Source organism: Urocampus carinirostris, chromosome 4 (assembly GCF_059441175.1).
Source record: "Urocampus carinirostris isolate Australia breed hairy pipefish chromosome 4, RoL_Ucar_1.0, whole genome shotgun sequence".
Taxonomy (NCBI): domain Eukaryota; kingdom Metazoa; phylum Chordata; class Actinopteri; order Syngnathiformes; family Syngnathidae; genus Urocampus; species Urocampus carinirostris.
Genome location: NC_142352.1, coordinates 50,266,013 through 50,287,537, shown reverse-complemented (window position 1 = coordinate 50,287,537; position 21,525 = coordinate 50,266,013). Strand labels below are relative to the sequence as shown.

General features: G+C 40.5%; 1 protein-coding gene across 8 annotated transcripts in view; it reads right to left on the bottom strand.

Moving 5' to 3' along the window:
• The window catches only part of eva1ab (eva-1 homolog A, regulator of programmed cell death b), a 39,781-nt gene extending 20,950 nt beyond the window's left edge, over positions 1 to 18,831 (bottom strand). For 3 of the 8 annotated variants that reach the window (XM_088334807.1, XM_088334808.1, XM_088334812.1), the window contains exons 1-3: positions 18,781 to 18,819; positions 10,234 to 10,299; positions 9,223 to 9,339 (exon numbers count right to left, since the gene is read on the bottom strand). Coding sequence is in view for 3 of the 8 variants with exons in the window: in XM_088334812.1 (XP_088190938.1) it covers positions 9,223 to 9,238 (16 nt within the window). In the remaining 5 variants the exon portion in view is untranslated. Of the gene's footprint in view, positions 1 to 2,612; positions 2,668 to 9,222; positions 9,340 to 10,233; positions 10,300 to 12,748; positions 14,012 to 18,780 lie in introns of those variants that run through there. The other 5 variants (XM_088334811.1, XM_088334813.1, XM_088334809.1 and 2 more) reach the window with 4 other exon arrangements.
• Between the last annotated feature and the right edge of the window lie 2,694 nt (positions 18,832 to 21,525).

Sequence of the window (21,525 nt, the reverse complement as noted above, 5' to 3'; positions counted from 1 at the left end):
CTTCACCCGCCTGTCAAGTTCCGTCAATCCGCCAACCAACGGATCGAAGAATCCCACCTTGTCATTTCCTTCCTTTCAATAAAACCAAGAAACGAGCGCAAGTGATCTCAGTCTTCCTTTCGTCCTGTCTGACAGTGCATAGTAACGCGAAAGTTATACGGATGTGTCGCAACACCTGTCTTTGGGATTCATAAGGTGACCAATCCCCCCAATTACAACCCCTAATTCTGAGCAGCAAGCAAGGAGGCAATAGGAAACAATGTTGTAAGTCTTAGGTATGACTTGGCTGTGGCTCGAACGAGCGAGAGCCGAAATTATCGTTATTATGACTATTGTGCATCGTTTACGTCGTTGTCACTATTGGCCAACAATGTTGCTGTTCTTTGTTCTTTGTTTTTCCCACCTGGGGCGTGTTTAGGGTCAGAGATGTGGAAGTGCTAAGCACCAAAAGTGTCTGGCTGGTTAAAAAAATGTATAATATATTGTGATGATACCAAAGTAATGGTATTGGGTGGTAAAAGGTTGTTCAAAATGACAACTGTATTGACCCTTTGCACATGACATCACATTGCCCTCTCTGGCAGAATGAGAGCTATGACAGACGGCAAGAAGTCAAAATATGTCGAAAGGAAGATTGTATAGATCCTCTAAATAGTGCTCTGTGTGCTTTTCGACACGGTGTGAGCAGCCTCATCTGACAGCTGCACAATATTCATTTGACTAGTCATTGCCGATAATGTTGAATAATAAAGCTGTTTTCATTGTTGTTGTCTACTGTTTACTGGCCTCGTCCACTGTTAACTACGGATGGTGTCGTCATGGTGTCGTCACTTGCTTAGGGCCCGGTCACACAGCCGTTTGCGTCTGTATCGCGGGTAAAATTTTGCGATTTTTTTTTTGCCCGTGGTTGCCCGCGATGGAAAATGCGCAAAATTAGCCAACCCGCTGTTCATCGGTGGTATGCCCGCAAAACAGATGCCGGCAACTGTTCCGCTCCCTCATCGCGTCATTTCCGCGTCATTTCCGCGTGTGGACCACGGGTATAAAAGCTGCAGAGCCGGTCTTATGCCGAGAAATATATCCCTGCCGAGATTTGCATCCCCTCGCTACTACAACCACTTTTACCTCCTTTTTTTCACTTTTAGGGAATTTAATGGCGAACATATAACCAAAACCACTTCGTCTTGCATTTATTGGGAATGTAATACAACTTAAACCATTCCGTCTTTGTATTTGTTGTGAATGTAATCGAACGGTAATGCACGCCGTATACAAATCACCTTTGAGCAGGTAACATGTTTATTTTGCCTTTTTCTATTCAAATCGCTCGTATTGAAACTGTTATGCACTCTACCGTAAAGCTTATTTCTGCATAATAAGCTTTACGGTAGAGTGCATAATAGTTCTCAAAAGTGATTTATATATTTTTTGAGCTTTTAAATGTCCAACTGATGCCAACCCATGCATTAAGCCTTTTTCCCAAACGGTTATAGTTTAGCGCTTGCAGCTCCTCTCCTTCTCCATGAGATGGATGCAGCACCACATTTCTATCTCCCTCACAAGTATCCTGTCCAGGTGCTCCCCATCAAGGACATATCCAACCTCCACCACAAATACTGCAGGCTAACACCTTTCGTTGCTGATTTATTTTAAATGCTGCTCAAGAAATACGCATGCCAAGACGACGGGCTTATCCTCCAATGACTCAGGTCTTCAGTTCTCTCCTTGTCCCAAGATCTTCCACTCAACCATCTTCTTAAACGTATTCCCAAATCTCCTTTTCAAGATTATCGCTACCCCAAGACCCCCTCTGAAGTTTCCCTCCAGTCTCCCTCAGGTTTTCCCTCCTCAGCAATCCCAGTTCCACTCTCCCTTAGATTCCTTAATTGATTATTGAATAATTGTCGTTTACGTTTCCTTGTGTCCTGCATTTCGGTATGTTCGACACAAACGGCTTTATTTTGATGGATAACAAGTATATATCTCGTTTGGTGTGATTTCTTTAGATTGTTGAAGTCTGGAAGACATTCAAAGCTTGCTTGCGGCCTGCCGCAGCAAAGCCACAACAGACCACATGCATTACAGATGCACATGTATACAGGATGCACTGAGAAATGAAGAAAAACACATTTTAAAGGAATAGTGTTTAAAAATGAAACTTGTACTGCGGATAAGGACAAAGGGGAAAGGGCTAGTATCTTAGAGGTACACTCTATTTGACCACTAGACTGTACTGTACTGTGTATCGCAGGGGTCCACAACGTGATGACCAAGTGCACCGGGTAACCCCCTAAGACCACCCGAGTCGCCGGCGGACAGGCTCTGAAAATTTATCATGGGTCATTGTGTTTTTTTAGGAAATTTGATTTCTATCTGGCATGATGTTTAGCGGTTCACTGACCCTTTTTAACATTTAATAATTACAGCTTGTTAATGACTTGGTGATAACATAGTAAAAACATAGTGATAATATGTCATTGTAGGAATGCACATCAAATAGGTAGACCTTGATTAGTATCAGTAAAAGAAAAGTAGCTTTCATCTTCAAGGAATCCTTGCTTTATTGCAACCAAAATGAGTGCTTTAAAACACAAGGAAGAATACAAACTAACCAGACTCAAAGGGACCAAACTGCACTTTGACAAGGTTTTTGTCTTTTGAGGTACCCTGAACAGCAAGATAGCGGAAAATTATGTCAGCTCCCTTTCCGTGAGCATCAAATAATTATCATATTATGTAAAATAAATAAAAAAAATTTGACCAACAAGTATTTGAAATAAAGTCCTGATCACATCAGTTTGATCTTCTACTGTAGAATAGGGTGAAAAAAACGCTTAGTATGTGAAATATTAACCATTTTTTAAAGGTGTAGTGCATAGTTTGAGGTATCCCTAAAAAGTTTGAAATTAAATATTTTCTCTAAAATGTGTAGGTTAACAATACCCAACTGAGTTCAAAAAGCCTTTATATATTTTTTTTTACAGCGCCTATATGATTGTATTTTACTTCATTTGTTCCGGTCACAAGTGCATTCGGCTTGAGGAAAAGAGGCAGCGGTGAGTAGAGTGAATTCTCGGGTACGCTTTATTTAATTGTAGAATAAAAATAGTGAAAGTAAGAAAGGGACCGTTTCAAATATAGTCCAAACGCCAACCCAACCCCCCAGTAAAATGTGCATCTCGGATTTTACATGCTTGCACGTGCATCAAAAGGAGCCTACAGAGGCTGCAATGATAATTTACGCCAGAAGATGGTGTCAGCAAGTAGAATGTTTTAAACTTACAGCACTTTTAAGAAAACAAACTTATATCTTTCATCTCCAATGTCACATCTTCCATTGGATTATTCCAACCAAACCTATAAAAACAAATTTTGAACCCCAATTTTAGGTTGGGCATCAGTCATCTAAGACTGAAATGTGTTGGATGTGCAACCACGAGGCGTGTCAAATGCAAGTTTTGAGTTTTCATTAGCACTTCAGGCACATTTATCTTTTTGGCTACAATATAGTGTAATAATCTGTGAAGCCCTTTGAGACTCTTCGTGATTTAGGGCTATACAAATAAAAATGACTTGACTTGACTTGAATGACGCATCAGGCAGGCGTTGCAGACACACTATAACACGCAAACATCACACACACACTGCTGGAACTTGAGGGGCATCCTAAGAGCGCTGCCAAATTGGCTGACTGGCTGTCGAGGTGGTTTCGGAGTGAAGGGTTTGAGTGCTAAAGGATGTGAATGCCCTTGTTTCCCTCGCCAACCTTTGTATTCATTTAGATATCTGCTCATTGGTGCAAAAATCATGACACCCTTGCCCCCAGGAAAGGATTTATCAGAATACATAGGCGTAATCTTTTCATGTAGATTTATAATAATGGATAAATTAATTTGTGCTATATCTGGGGTCAGAACTATTTTGACACAAACAGCCAAAAAACAAAAATATTACGATTTTTTTTTATAGGGCCACACCATATATTTTAAAACAAAACTCAACACAACCCCCATACCGAGTCGCTAAACGAAAACTAATTCTTCAGCGCACTTTAGTTCTCTGTGTTACGTTGGATGATTTGATAAAAACTCTGAAATAATAAAAATGCCAGAGCCTGTGTCCCATATAATTGTAAATATACCACTTAAAATGTATCTCCCATCTGTAGTTAATTAAAAGGATTTAGGCTCATTTTGATTGTCATTTTTGTCATAAATAATGGTTTCAAAACAAGGCGCAAGCAAATATCTTTTGTAAAAATGTCCCAAAATACTGCAATCGGGGATACTAACTATTACCTTCAGTGCAGACGGGGCGGGGAGGGAAGAGTGTGTGCGCTCTGTCTATAGCTCCGCCCATTATTACAGCTCACCCAATCAAATTGCGCTACGTGCCCTGCTAAAGCTTCTGGTATAGCGTTGTTTTGGGTCAAAGTTTGTTCTGTGTGTTTTTGAAATAAGGTGGCTCAACAATGAACTTGGATTGTTTAATGAGTTTACATATAAAGGATTAATTAGTGATTTACAGCCAAAACAGGCTCTGTTGGTGTGACACCTTGATTGTAAACTGTAGTAAGAATTGTGGCCAATATATATACTGGACCAAACTCATAACATTCCAAAATCATCTTGGCTTCATATATGTGATAATATCAAATAATATTTTGTATTCTGTTTTATCTCCAAGCCATATGTACTCATGAAAAGACCCATATATGTCTCATAAGCCATAGATTGTAATATCTGTGCCAGATGATCGTATGTTGCAAGCCGCTTGGCATTCCAGTCAGTATGATTGTGAGGCACAGGGCCAGCGCCCAGATCATTAATAAATGGCAACACCGATAGATGTAGGCAGCACGGCGGCGCAGTGGTTAGCGCGTGTGCGGCACAGTTCTGAGGTCGTGAGATCAAACCCCCTGTGTGGAGTTTGCATGTTCTCTCGGTGCTGCGTGGGTTTCCTCCGGACACTCCGGTTTCCTCCCACATTCCAAAAACATGCTTGTCAGGTTAATTGATGGGTCCAATTTTTCCCTGGGGGTGAATGAGCGAATGAGTTGTCTGTCCCTGTGTGCCCTGCAATTGGCTGGCAACCAGTTCAGGGTGTCCCCTGCCCACTGCCCGAAGATAGCTGGGATGGGCTCCAGCACCCCCGCGACCCTACTGAGGATGAGCGATGCAGATAATGGATGGATGGATTGATAGATCTTGTTGTGGCTGCAACAATTTTCAATCAGTGGACACTTCAACAGTAGCACAATTTTTACACAAAAAAAAAAACTAAATAAATTCTTCATCACAAATGCTTACGAGAGTCCATATGATGATACAGTTTCTTACTAGCAAACTAATAATAATAATTAAGTAATGAAAAAAATCAAAATCAAATGCTACTACATTACTATTTGGTTTGAGCTGCAACAATTCTATTGTCTTTGTGCTGTTGAACTGGCATCCCATTAAGACACAGATACAGATGTTAACCTAGCCAATGCTGTGAAATCAGTATGCTCGTTGGAGAGACACTAGTAGGCATAGGGACGTTGACCCTGTCTAAACGACTGGCGCCACTGAGATCTAGTTTTACACTGAGATGTCATCTTGGCCAAAAGCCCCTCCGAACAGACAACCACACTTGAGAACGTCTTGATCAAGCTGGCGTCATCTAAGCTACAATAAAGTGATGAAGTGGGAGCTGGGCCCAGCTCTCACATGGTCTCGTCAGGACCTTGTAACTCACTCTAGAAAAACACATTTTATCCAATTACAATCTTTCCACGAGAAAATGTATTTTTGTCTCAGGTTTTGCACATCATATTGTTGTTAGATAGTAAGGAGAAGAAAGTTGGGAAAAAAAATTATCAGAAATTGTAAAACACCGTAAATGACTGACTCAAAAGATATATTTTTTTAAATGGATTAACACATGATTGTTCAATGATGTTATCTTTTGTAAAGATTGATTAAAGAAGCATTTAAAGTTATTTGGGGCATAGGTCTCTTTTAAGCTTTTGGCTTCAACCTGTCATTCCTTTTTCTTTTCAAGTGAGTTGCTCATTTTGTGATGTGATGTTTGTTGAAACATGGTTAAAAAATAAACCAGAAAAAATACAAAATACAAATATCACTCGCAAAAATACGGTAGATATAATAAACATGAACTCATTGTAAGATTATGTAACCATTTGCCATTCTGTATGTCTATTTTTATCTTGGGTTTCAAAATACAGGGTGAAGGCATGCACATTTTAATTCAAAATATAAGAATCTTGAGACAGATGTGAACTACTTTATTACATAGCAAGCCATCTGTAGAAATAATTTGCTAAACTGTTAGTATCCATATAGCTACCCGACTCGATCTCCTCACAGACATGCTCGCTCATCACAATTTTTTTCAAATCTTGCCACATAAACAGTGCTTGTTGTAACAAGAAAAGAGGAAAACAGGGATACAAACAAACAGTTTACAGAATGTAGCTCTGTAGATTCTTAAAATTGGGGGGAAATATTCAATATTTTTACAATAAACTCAAGAGATGTTGATACCCTTAATGATAAAAGCTTACATTTGACTGTGGTTATATTAAGTGATTTATTTTTGATTTAGGTAAAATTATATTATGTGTAATATTATTTATTGTTTTCCCAGTCAAATCAGTAGTTTACAGCTGGGGTCGGGAATTTATGGCTCTTTTTATGAGAAGTTACATATGGCTTGCCCGTGACCCTACTGAGGATAAGCGGTGCAGCTAATGAGATGAGATGAGACATATGGCTTGGAGACGAAATTGATTTCATGGAAAGTTTCTCCGTGTCATTCCAAAATGGCAAGGGTGAAACTAATTGTGGTGCACGAAAATTGAAAGTAAACCAAATATGGCAGCACTGTTCAATATATATTGGGCACATTTTTAACTACAGATTACAGTCAAGGTGTCCAGCGAAAAAAAACTCGTTTTGGCTGTACATAACTAAGGAATTAAATAAACCACGTAAACTGTTGAGACACTTTAAGATTAAAATCCACAGAACATAATGTAAATAGGGCAAAACACCAGCAGAGAACCCACAGCAATATGACTGGGTAAGCGGTAGGGATGGGTAAAGCTATGCAAATTGCACAACCACTCCATGTTACTCTCGCTCAGGCAGTCTGGGGCGAAGATAAATAGTGTGCAACAATATCCTTAACGTTTGCGGAATTTTGTGACATTTTTACAAAATAACTTTGCTCGCACTTTGAAACCACTATTTATGACAAAAATGACGGTCAAAATGAGCCTTAACTCTCTTAAGTGACTGCGGGAGGGAGACAATCTTTAGTGGAATATTGATATGTATTTGGGACACAGGGTCTGGCATTATTATTTCATAGATTTTATTAAATCATCAAACATCGCACGTTAAAAAAAGTGCTATAGAATAACTTTTGTCTGGAGAGCAACTGTATTTTCTTTTGCTGAATTTAAAAGAGGAATGGTGTTAATTAGTCGGGCATCAGGTTGGCTATATTTTACCTCCAAATTATTATAAAAAGTAAAAAAGCAATTCACCTATGCAAAGAGCCCAATTAATTTCTTCTCGTCTTCATCGTCTGTTAGTATTTAAAACTAAATGTATTAATAAACACCCACAAATATATGCAATTAAAAGAAATGAACACATAAATTAATTACGTTGTAACTAAATAAAATACATAAATGCAATTGGTGCATATATTTGTGCATTTGTTATTCCTTTTGTTATTTATTTATTTGCGTAATTATTTTGTTAATTATTTTGTTGTTTTGTTGTATTTTGTTACAAGAAAATGTTATTACAATAAGGGGCAGGCCAAACAGCTGACCTATCAGTGAAAGAAAGGGAAGTAAGACGTTAGCAGCCGATTTGTTCATCATGGTCTGGTCTGCATTTATTTATATAGCGCTTTTCAAGTCAATGAAGACCTCCCAAAGCGCTTTACAATGTGCTTCACACTTACCCATTCACACATCACTAATCGAACAATAGGTTAAACGCTCAGCCAACTGGGCCACCTTCTTATTTGAATATAATCGTGCTGTGACAAAATACACGACAAAATGCATGAAAAAATGAAGAAAAGAAAAAAATTAACTGAGAAAACGCATCAATAAATTAATAAATTGTATTTATGTCATAGTTTCATAGTTGTGTAGGTATCTATTTATGCATTATTTCTACACATGGCAGGATCGGTCCTCCACACATTGAATTCTTATGAATCTAAATGATTATTGTGATTCAAATTATTTTTGGTATTTTCCGTTAGAGGAAAAATTGGGCCTAGAATATACAGCCTGACCCAAACCCAGGGCCGTGGGTATTAGAGACCACCCAGCCCAAGCCCGACCAATTGACTTGATTGGAGGGACCGAGCCCAGAGAAAACCAAAACCCCAACATAATGATTAGGATTTTAGGCCCAACCAAATCAGAATTTGGGGTTGGGCTCGGGCTTGGGCTTTAGACCTTACTCATATTCCCCATTGACTCCCTGTCAATACTTGTTAAAGTAATCTGACATAACTGTAGCCAAATGATACACACAGCGGGAGTACGTCTTTTCTCTATGAATGAGTGTTCTTACAATGTGAGAATGAATAAACGTGGTACTAGGCGGTCAACACTCCTGAGCAGCTTTGTGATTCAGCGCCTTGCTCAAAGGCACCTTGTCAGACTATTTTGGTCTGTAGAAGGATTTTGACCCATGGACCTTTGTGTCACCAAGTCCTCACATAATGAGCTACTCAGGCTTTGATGAAATAAATGAATAAGCTAAAAAGAATTGTTTGGTGCTTATGAGTGCCACTCTTTTCTAATCAATTACATCCGTCCATCCATTATCTGCACTGCTTATCCTCAGTAGGATCGCGGGAAATTGTTTGCGATTAAAATTCAATCCACGCTAAAACTTTCCTTGCACTGTCCATGGAATTATGTTGTTTTTGTGTGTGTGTATGTGTATTTCTGCATGTGAAGCGGACGTTAATACGATCTGACAGCGGCCTTTCCCTCCTTGGCACGGTTACTCTTTAACATGACCTGCAGAGCTCAAGGGAGACAACATGCAAGCCAAACGCAGCACGGGAGATGGACGCAATGGGAGCAAGGGGGCAAGAAATGTAAATAAAAAGTGGAAAAGTAATCAAATATCAAACTAAACTTGCCAACGACATGAAAGAAGGAGAATTTTGACTCACGTTTTGCGTTCAGCATCTCTCAGCTCCTCTCCTCCTCTTGTTTGCCTGCGTCTGTACTCCTCTCTCTTCTGTGTTCAGTGCAACTCCTCCCCTTTTCCTCTTTCCTGTGTTCCCCTCCTGGAAGAAAAAGAAAAATCAGCAAACAGAGACGTTCTCCTCTGGCTTGTTTTCAAAAATAATTAATCCGTTGTCCACTTTCTTTTGTCTACATTAGGGTTCTGGAACCTGTGGCTCATACATGGCTGTTTTTATGAGTACACGGCTCAGAGATAAAATAAATTTTGAACAGTTTTCAATACAGCAGTACCTGTACATATGTCTCTACTTATGAAAGCTTCAGGTTACAAAGTACCTGAACGCGAAATATTGCCTCTCGTTAAAAAGGATGGTAAAGTCCAAAATCAGTACAGTACGCACTGCCATTCGCCGCTCCCAGAGTCCTACTTGGCAACTCGGTGCGTATGCGGAAATCCCGGCATTATCATGTTATTATGTTTGATGTTCCCCTGTATATAATGGAGTGTTCCTTTGTTCCTTCCCCCAGCTTCCTTTCCCTGTCAATTCTGAGAGTGAGCTGAAATAAAAAGTTGGTGGGTTCAAATCCAGCTCCAGACTTCCTGTGCGGAGTTTGTATGTTCTCCCCGTGCTTGCGTGGGTTTCCCCCGGGCACTCCGGTTTCCTCCCACGTTCCAAAAACATGCATTTCAGGTGAATTGGCCGGTCCAAATTGTCCCTAGGTGTGAATGAGCGAATGAGTGGTCTGTCCCTGTGTGCCCTGTGATTGGCTGGCAACCAGTTCCCCTGCCCACTGCCTGGAGATGGCTGGAATGGGCTCCAGCACCCCCGCGACCCTACTGAAGATAAGCGGTACGGCTAATGAGATGAGATGAGAATTAGGCCCTGAACTGCATTTGCATCCCCTCATGAGCTGAAATTGTTGTAGAAAATAAACTTGCATTTGTAGAATAGATATGCATACATTTAGAAAGAAATGTAGAAAGACTTGCTTACAGTTGGGAGAAATGTTGCTTACATCTCGGGAAGGTCTCGGCGGACGAACTAGTATAAACAATCCTCCTTAAGGGATGACAAGAGATAACAGCTAAGGGCAAGGTGACATAAACCGGCATAAACTTAAAAACACTTCGAAATAAGGACGCAACCCTGGGCATGTACGCCTTCAGGCGTGAAAAGGGACGGGGCCAAACCGGGTACACGTGCTATGTTGAAAACTATAAAGACCCACGCATATCTGTGATTCGCTGAGTTTCTTGTTGAAATTGTGTATCAATAAAAAAGAATTCCCTCTTATGTCATTTGATTCCTGCATTTCTTTGAACACGTATGAGACGATTCAACAAATTGGTCTTATCTTCATCAAAATTAATGTCTCTTGTCTCTTATTCTGTGTTTTATTGAGATATGTAAGGTGATAGACCTTACAGAAATGAAAAAAAAGGTTTTAAGCAACAACCCCTAAAGTATCAGCACAAACATCATTATCAACCACCAAGCTATCCCATCGATTGATAACTTTTAATACATGTAGTAAAATCACTAATTAAACAAAAGGATTGTTTTCAGAGCTAACTCAACATAAAATATCCGACACTCCACAGAGTCAGCACCAAACAAGTCATTTTTATTGATGTTTTTAGTGATTTTTTTGTGCAAAATTATATTTTTTTCTAAAAAATGCTAGGTGGGAAATTTTTATGAGCTGACCTGTCATGTTGGCAGTATATTTATGTTCTGATCCTAACAACCTCACTCACAAGCCTCAGTCTTTCACAGAACATTTTTGCATGAACACATTGGGCTTGAAACGTCAAAACCAATTGTTTTTGAATTTACATGGGGGGAGGGGGTTGCTGAAACATGAGCACCTTTGTGTATAAGGGTAATCAGTGCTGAAGGTTTTTTTTAATTGGACTTGTAAGAATAGTGTTTCTGAAGAGTCAATATAAAATCAGATTTGAGTGTCTTTCCACAGCAGGCTGCACATAAACGCACGTCCACAATTGTTCCCTGGCCTCTGGGTGGAAAAAATATTTGTTTAATCATCACTGGACCGAGAAACAAATGTGCCTGACATCCTTCAATTCATTGGTCTAAATCATTTCGTAGCAATAATCATTGTAAACATAAATCAAGGTTGCAACAATCAGTGTTTTCAATATTCACTGTTGATTATTTCAATAATGATTTGGATAATAAAATCCCTTTAGCTTGAATAGGACATTAAAGTTGGGGTGCGTAGTTTGAGAGGCCAACAAAAAATGTGAAAGTTAAATATTTTCTCTCAGGGGTCATCAGTAATTGATTTTTTGAAAAAAAAAAAAATATTTAAGTGCGAAAAAATTAATGTTAATTTTTTCGCGGCAAGGCCAATTAATGGGTATTTATTGGATTTCTAGCCATTAATTGGTAATTTAATGGTATACTAGCCGTGTCAATATGGTCGAACAAACTGGTCCCTCTAATCTTTACTTTTAGTACAAAAAATATCTTCTGAGTTATTGGTGATCACATCAGCTACCGTCATGTTGGGGCTTGTTTTTATTCATGTGTTAGCTGTACTTGAGAACCTCAGAATCAACGGAGCGAAATACAAATGAAAGTGGCGGACCTAGATTGCATTCCAAATACGTTTTGAGAACACTTAAATGAGGCATTGGACAACACTGAGAAGGACAAAATTGTCATTTTTAACTTCAAGACTACAAGTGAAACTGATTCATTCCAATCCCTTATAAGGAGATAAGTATCGCGACTGAAGAAGAACAATTTCGCCATATCTTTAGAATCCAAACACGGTAGCTTACGCGTATGCATGCACTGTCCCGATTGTGCGTGTATGTGACCTTGACTGCATACGAAATGCTCGCGCGGCGTGAAAATTTGCACGTTTGTTGACGCAATCGACTAACAAAAAACCCTGAATATTTTCGCAATTAATGGGTCGCAATAATTGATAATTATTTAAATTTTGCAATAAATGGATTTATGAGTTTAAGCAACCATTCCATTAATTGTTTGCAATTAATGGCATTAATTTTTCACCAATCATTTATTGCTGACCCCTGTTTTCTCTATCATCTTTGTGTTAACAATGCCCGACTGAGTTCAAAGAGCCCTTATGCTTTTATTTTCCATTGTGCCTATCTTCTTTCATTTTACCAAGGGGAGGAACAAACCCCTAAAAGGAAGAAAAAAAGAAGAGTTTATTCGAGCTTGTCCAAGCATTAAAGGCAAAACATGTGGTATTCTCCTGCCATCTCCTGGCTTAAAGTCATGATTTAAAATGATGCACCCCACCTTTAAATCAAATGGACTCTAAATTCTATACCTTTTTTTACAGATCGTCACTCAAACATTTTCCTGGTAACTAGTACTGTTAACACGTTATTAAAAACAATTTTGTAACTCACTTGTCGTTTCAATATGGTGCGTTACTCCACTTTTAATTAAAAGGTAAACATAAACAACAATGTCCTAGAATTGCTAACTTTTCCTCCTTTGTTCAAGATGTAAAGTCTGTCCCTATATCTGCAATAAATGGTTCAAAAAGATGGGCATAGCACAACTAAATACAGTTACATAGGAGCTGTTTGAGCAGTATGAGCACACTGTATTTCTCCTTGTGGAGATATTTTCCCTACCATATATACTAACATTCAGATTCAGATTCAGATCTACTTTATTGTTATTCTAGTACACGTGTATCAGAACCAAATGTCGATACATCTGACCCGCACAGTTTCCTTGAATGTACAGATATAAATAAAATGTTGTATTGAGTTGGAGTATTGAGTACTAATAATATACTAAATAATTATGGCTATGTAAAGTATTTTACAGTAGTGCAAATAGTGCAAGAGGAGCAGCTAACTAGATGTGCAAAATGGGCAGTCAGGTAAACAAGTCAGGTAAACAGTAACAATAACACTGTAACAATAACACTGTAAGTACAATAGTGCAGAGAAACAGATGTGCAAGGAGTGGCTAGCTATAAAGAACTGCCAGTAGTGCAAAAAGTCAAACAAAACCAACAGATGTACAGATTAGCAGCAGTTTAGATTTACTATGTGTTTGATTGACCATTTAACAGTCTAATGGCCAGGGGGACAAGACTATTGCGGAACCTGGTGGTCCTGCACCGCACACTGCAGTACCTCTTCCCAGAGGCTAGCAGAGTGAACAGTCCATGATGGGGGTGAGAGGGGTCCCTGATAATGTTCTTAGCTTGGGATAGGCAGCGCTTCTGGACAATGTCCTGAATGGAGGGGAGAGAAGTCCCGATGATTTTCTCTGCTGTCCTCGTCACCCTCCTCACACTACCCCAGTCGGAAGCGCTGCAGCCTCCACACCACACAGAGATACAGCTGGTCAGGATACTCTCTATAGTGCCCCTATAGAATATGATGAGGGAGGGTGGGGGCAGGTGGGCTCTCCTCATCCTCCGCAGGAAGTACAGGCGCTGCTGTGCTCTCTTCACCAGTGATGCAGTGTTCACGGACCAGGCGAGTTTGTTTGTGATGTGCACCCCTAGGAACTTGATGCTGCTGACAACCTCCACAGCCTTGTTGTTGATGAGAAGTGGGGCATGGTTGGGCTGGTTTTTCCTGAAGTCGATAATGATCTCTTTAGTTATGTCAACATTCAGGACCAGCCTGTTGTCCCTGCACCAGCCCACCAACTTCTCCACCTCCTCTCTGTAGGCCAGTTTGTTGTCGTCCCTGATGAGGCCCACCACTGTTGTGTCGTCCGCAAACTTCATGATCTACACCTATATAAATTGAAATACTGAAATTAAGGGGTCAGTTGATAAGCATATATTTAGTTTTGTGTCACCAGTAGCGGAAGGTAGGCAGAGTTGGACATGTGGTGTGCCTTAGACGTAAACTACTAAATCAATAAGGCAATTGTTAGAACAGAATCAATTATGTTGAATTTTGGTCTTTTTATTTGTAAAATGATTTTTTTTGCAATACAACATCCCCTTAGAAAAAAAGAAAACATTTTGGACAGAACCTAGAAAAGGAGAAGGAAATATTCAAGTGCTTTGAAGCCTAGAGAAGCCTATGGATATGGCGTGTCTCTGCTTAGTGTTGGTGTGCAAGCTCTTAAGATTGCACAAACCAAGAAATATGAAGACTTCACCACTTACACAGGCAAGTGTACACATTTTATTCTATCTATTTTATTTATATGCCTAAATATATCTAAAGCGTTTTTTAAGGGTCGGCTTCAATACAAGTATATAAGATACAGTTATTGTAACTTGACAGTTACTTTAAGAGTAACAGGCTACTTTTGGGTGACAGTAATCTGGGGTTAACGGAAAAGTTACTGTAAATAATTACTGTTTTTAAGTAACGTGGCCAACACTGCCGATGGCAGATAGCCATACTATATAAAATAATCTTATCTCAAATACAAAGTGAGTGTGTATTTTTTGACCACTAGATGTCGCTTTATTGCGTAGTGCAACTGAAAATAAGTTGTAAAAAGCACAACAAAGACTACAAACCACTGGGAATAAAGGAATCATTGTGCATGATTTTTTTCTTTTTGCTTCTTTTAAAAGAATATATTTTTCAGCCTTTTTAAACTTTTGGGGTGACTAGCAGGAAGATGGCCATCTGTCACGACCAGAACTGAATCAGGACCCAAATGCGTAGCGTTAACCACAAGTTTTTTGATAGAAGGAGGAAGGGCAGCGCCCGTGATCTGGTGCTCGCTTGACACGTGAAGCAAGCCGCTCACATAATCGGATCATGATCCGAATACAGAAGTGGATCTTCCGGACCGGGAGATGGCGGGGTGTCTATGGCAGAAAAAAACAGGTCGATAGCCGGGACAGGAGAGCAAAAGCGTGGTCGGGATTGTAAACGGGTCATTAGCCGGGATGGGAGAGCAAACGTGGTCGGGGTCAAAAACAGGTTGTAGCTTGAGACAAACAGGGAGATCAGGAACGGACGGGAGGAAAAAAGGGTGCAAAAAGCGGTAACGACGGGAGTCAGAGTCAATGTGCTTGCCTTGCATAAACAGAGGTTCACTGACAGCCTGACAACAGGTGAGTGAAAGGACTGGGCTTAAAAAGGACAGGGAACCAATCAGGTAGTCCCCAGCGACTGGCGCCAAATGAGCGGGCACAGGTGATCCTAATCAGTCATCTTGAAACAATCATGGCGGCTCCCTCTAGGTACGGCGCATGATATGCCAAATAAATGCAAATTTCTCAACCTGTGAGTAATTTAGAAAATGCACTTTTATATGATAACCAAAAATACATCAACTATTATTAAACCAATTTTGTTTTTTTTCTTTAAAGAATAAAGAAGGAAATGGCTTCCCTGAGTGCAAGCACTTTTATGGGAAATATTGAGTTTTTACAGGATGGCTTCTTGCACTAGAAAACAACAAAAGCTCCTTGACTTCAAATTATTCAATGATGCAAAGTTAACTGCTTAAGCCTGAGCAGGACGTGCACCAAGTCAAAGTGATGAAAGATAACTACACTCCCCCACGAAAAAGATTGAAATCAAAGCCAAACGCAGGTCTGAGACACTATGATGCTGTGCGTATTCCTGAGATGGCGGATAAAACACACGCATCAAATTGGCTGCAACGGTAAAACTTGCTCCAAGTGCAAGATTTGTCTTTGTTTTTTTTTTCAAGAAAGGGAATTGCTTTTGATGTATTATACCAAATGTGCAAAATATAAACAAAAATAAAACTGATGGATAGTTACTTTGTCAAGTTGACATTTTGATATTTTTTGTTGGATTAACTCTTTCAAAATCATGCTCCGCTTCCCCTGTATTGGGTTCGAATGCCCACTCTAGAAGACACATCGTAACTTTAAAATAAAAGTTAAAAAAAAAAAAAAACATTTTGCAGTATTCCAAATACTTCAAATACTGTAGATCGGGGAATAAATGGGATCAACTTTTTCCCCCTGGTAGTAAGGAGGATATAACTTTGTCTTATGTAGCTGAAAATAAAAGCAGCACCATGCTAAGGTGCATTACAGTCAAACTAGCACTCCTTCATGAGTCCTATTACTGGAACATAAAGTCTTGTTGTACAGTGGACACATGTGCTAAAGCTCTTAACGTTCATTATGCATTGGTCGCTGCACCTTTTTCTATCTTAAGTGTTAAAACATGTCCCCTTACATTGCACACATCGCCAGACACCTTAAAAAACACAAGACAAGGAAAACAAGTCACTCATTCCTGAATTTGAAATGAGATCACACTAAAGGTGTGACAGAGAGGTCATCAGGTGAAGTGTTGAGTATCTTCCTTATTGTTAAAAAGGTTGGGGCAGTTACAGGCAGTCAGGTGAGGCTATTGTGGAAATATAAATTTAGAAGTAGAGAGACCCCCGCTACTTCGGGCATTGGTCATTGCCGGTTCCCTCCTATGCGGATTTTTAAATAATTTTATTTTGTCTTTGTTGTCATTAATGTAATTTTATCATACATTACAACCACAAAATTGCAGTGTTGGGGAATTATATCTTCCATCTTCAAGTCATTATTCAAAGTCAAGTCGTGTCATTTTCCCTACAATCAATCCATTTTTCCAAATTGCCATGAATCAGGTCTCCTGCATTCTTATTCGAAATGTGGTCCTCTCCATTACAAACATATCCTCCAACAGTACACACTCACTGCTCCACGGTGGGGAGATATTGTTTGTGCCGATATCTTGCTATTACTTTTTTTGCGAGCTGTCAATAATTTTTCAACTGGGTACTCATCCTTTCATGGTGAAGGATTTTATATTTTATACGATCAAATACAAATTACATTAAAATGCAAAGGATATTCACTGGCTGAGCTGTGGGGCGAGGTCAATGTAACCTAGTGGAGAATGATGTTTACACAAAACAGCAGGAACTAGGACAAGGGCTGAGGCAAGAGGAACCTCTGTGACGCAGGAAGGCAGGCATTGTTTGGAGAAGTTGTTCTGATAAGCTCTGCTTATATGAGTTTTTTAGACATCGCGACAATCGAGAGAAAAGGCTCAACGAAGACTACTTCGGCTAATTCGGGTAATTCGATGGAATTCACTTAATTTATTATTCAAGAAATTAAATCTGCCCCCGTGCGAAAATGTCGGCTATTCTTGTCCATCTTTTCCCAGAAAGAAAGGAGCATGCATTGTTAGGAGAATGAAGTTTGTGTTTGGTTAATGGAGTCAGATAACTAATTCGAACAATTTGGTTAACGATACATTTTTTAGTAGTTTATTTCCTAACAATGGTAATGTTTCTTCAGTTAAATGGCCTAAATAGAGCACCTTGAATGTTTTAGATATCCAATATCCCAATATTTTCTTTAAAACAAACTACATTTTTTTCCTACTAAACTTGTATTATTGGGCAAAGCCAAAATATATGCACATGGTCAACGTCTACCACTCCAAATGTTCTCCAACATAGTTGTTGAACCTTGGAAAAAACTCTCCTAATATTTGGCTAATAAAAAAAATCTAAAAATAATAAAAAACATTCTTCCAGTTAAATTCCCCTCAGATTCCTGGAGCTAGTGGATGTGTACTGTGTTTTACATATATTCTAACACTCATCCTTTGTTAATTTTGAATCTCTCCTTTTCCCATTTTCTTTTAATATATAATGATGAATGCCCACTACATGCCCTCAAACATTTGTATATATTGGAAATTGCTTATTGTGACGATTTCGACAAAGACTTCAACTAAGTTCAAAGATTCAGCAAAGCTAAAATTTGGTCTTTTAAATATGAAATCGCTCGCTCCTAAAGCTCTACTTGTCGATAATATTATTTGTGATAAAAAACTTCACCTGATTGGTCTGTGTGAAACTTGGTTGAGACTGGATGAGTTTTTACCGTTAAATGAGGCTTTTTCTTATGACTACGTGAGCTGTCATGTAGCACGCTCTTTGAAGAAGGGTGGCGGTGCTGCGCTCATTTCTGAAAAAATACTCAAACTTACTCCCAGTACCTCTGATAATTATACTGTAAGGCGTTGGAGGCTCGTTTCATGAGGTCCTCTTTCATTTCAATTTATGTAGTAACTATTTATTGCGCACCAGGACCATATTAAGTTTTCTTAGATGAATTCTCTGAACTGTTGTCTGATCTAGTAAACTATGCAGACAAAATAATATTTATGGGAGACTTTAACATTCATATGAACCCCCCACTCAGTTCACTTACTGTTGCGTTTCGGTCTGAATAAACGCATTTGGTTTTAGTCAACTAATTGATTTGCCAACTCATAAAGATGGAAACACACTAGAATTGGTTTTGACTCGAGGAGTTTCAACCTCAAATGTGAAGGTGTTACCGTGTACTTCCGTTATTTCTGATCGTTATTTAGTTACATTTGAGTTGCTGGCTAAATGTTGTATTAAAGAAACTAGAGACAACATAGCGCCACCGCCGCGAGCGGCAGCCTTTCCAGCAGCTCCGTGTGTTAAAGTCAATCATTATTAAGACTATTTCGTGGCCATATTTACCCAAATAAAATACAAATATATGTTAAAATCGAATCATACCAAGAGCAGATTTCCTCATGTCCTCCATGTGATTGTTACAAGGGAAAGAGACCCCGTCCACAACGTGGGCGTGTTTTATTATACTTCAGGGAGAAAGTTCACATGAGCATTTCACAATAAAAGAATATAAGATTGATAAACGTACAAGAGATGCAATTAGACCGATTATTGAAACGTTACTTCATGTGTGTGTGTGTGTGTTTGTGTATGAGAAACATTGTTTTTATATTCAATAATATAAAAACAAGCTTATTACCTTGAGACAGAAATTAAAGAGATTTACATTGAAAACCTGACACCGTGTTACTTAACTCTTTTTGTGATTTATTGTTTTAAGTGTCTGCTTCTATCTTCAGTGTTTTTCGTCCCGTTTGACAACTACACTTTGGATTACTTACTTTCTTATTGTTAGGGGTTTTAACGCACAAAAATGCGTCTATTCGAGGAATCAATTCCTTGCCCTGAAGAATTCTCGTGCCGGCATGATGAGAGGGCCCTATTGGGGATGCAGAGCTGGAGCTACTGTAAGGTGAAGGCTAAGCGGCTAGCGGGGTTATAAGCCTTCGGTACCGTCCATAATCATGGTAAATGTGAACTCTCTACCAAATAAGACCGACAAACTGGCTGTGCTGGTGAAAAACATCAAAGCGTACAATGAGTGCAGTTTGCTGTGTTTTACGAAAAAGTGGCTCACGTCTAGCATCCCGGACGCTAACGTGGAGCTTCAGCGCTGTTAGGGCAGATAGAGACACAAAAGCCTGCGGGAAGCGGAGAGGAGGTGGACTCGCTATCTATGTGAACACAAGTGGTGTAACCCTGGGCACAAAGATTTCCATCTGCTGCAGGGATGTCGAACATTTGGCCTAGCGTGTGACATTCACTCCGCGGTTGCTAAACTACAAAATAGCACCCTGAGGCCAGCCTGTTAATTTTTTAATAAACAACAAAATGATACTGCTGAAAGTATGAATTTCCCTACGGGGATGAATAAGTATCTATCTTTATCTATCTATCTATTTAAAGGATTTAGAGGACGCAATATTTGCACTGGCATAGTTTCTGAGCTCTCAGATCTTTCAGGAGTAGCTGCGCCGTTTCCTTTATATAAAGGCTCTATTCACTCACTCATGAATGAGTTTAATGCTTCCCTGGCTAGTGTCCTGGATTCAGTAGCACCCCTACGGCTTAAATCACGACCTAAAAGACGCATGCCTTGATTTACTGATGAACCAGATTGCTCAAACAAGACTGCAGGAAATCTAAAAGAAAAAGGTGCGCTACCAAGCTTGAGGTTTTCCGTCAAACCTGGTGTGACAACTTGTTAAAGTATAAAGCAGCCATTGCGTGAGAAAAATGAGCCTATTTTTTAAAGTGATTGCGGCACAAAAGTATCACCCCAAAATCCTTTTCGACACTGTAGCATCGCTAACCTCTCTGATATCCAGGGCTTTCTCGGGGAGAATCGCGGGCGTCCGAGGACATTGTGAGCAGACTGGAGGACACTTTTCTTGAAGGCCGCCCAGTCTGTCAGCTTGTCAGTAGCCAGGTCATCGAGAGTGTGGCGGATGTGGGCCAATGCCCTCCTGGTTCTGCCATCTGGGCTGTACCACGTCCAGTGATGGATGCGTTTCCGGGGAAACCAGGTGTCAACAACACAGAGGTTGTTTTGATGGCATAGGAGGAGGCGGTTGCCATTGTCGTTTGTTGTGCCGTCAACGAAGGTGGTGCCGACAGGTGAGCCTGGGGACCGATCATTGCTGGATAGAGTGGCGTTGGCATCAGTGAGGTTGATGGTGACGTCGTGTGGTGGGGCTTGGTCGACAGCCTGGTGGAATTGGTCAAAGAACGCGTCCTTCGCATCCTCATCAGCGACATCGGCGGGGGCGTAGGCGACGATCACTGTCATCTTGCCGTGATTGTGGAGGAAGCTTATGGGTGTACAGCTGATGAGGGACCTCTGGAGGGCTTTTGGAATGGCAAGAGCCACACCGTAAAGGCCGGTCCGACTCTCGGGCCACTCCAGATTTAGCAATGGTTGCCAGCTGTTGTTTCACCATTGCCTTGCCATCGTACTTCACAGAGCCCTGCCAGGGTGATGTTATAGCGACAGAGCTCTCGGGACAGCAGGGTGGCAGCTCCGAGCGAATTAGTGTCTGGACATTCCAGGTGGCGACACGGGTCCTACGACAAAGGTCGATCCGTACTCGTTTGTCGGGGGCAGACTGGGTTCCGTTACCGTGTTGGTCAGTCCGGCTTCTTTCTCTGGTCAGTTTCGTAACAAAGGGGGTTTCTCCTGGGTGAGTTGTTAGCCCTCCGCAGGATAGTCGGTTGGTGGGGCTGCCACCTCACAGCGTACCGACACGCTGGGGTCTTGTCTTGTTTGTCTGGAACCTACCCCTGAGACCGGCCCGCCATGGGTGACCCTACCAGGAGCAAGCTTCCGACGGTATCGCTCTCCAGAGTCACTGGAACACGCAAGCCCCCTAGCCGCATCAAGGCCAGACTCATTTGAGGGGGGCGGTTCATCTGGTCATCATAGAACGGCGGCGTGAGGGCCGGCTCCAAGGCGACCTCACGGTGTATCGGAGACTGAACCGCCTGCGCAATGTGGCCATCGCTGAGGATAGGGAGAGGTTTTGGCAGGCAGAAGCCCAACAGCTTGAGTCCGAGGCCAACAACAACATGAGCCGCGTATTCAGTCTACTACGCCAAGCCCGTAGCGGCCCACACATGAAGACAGCCCTG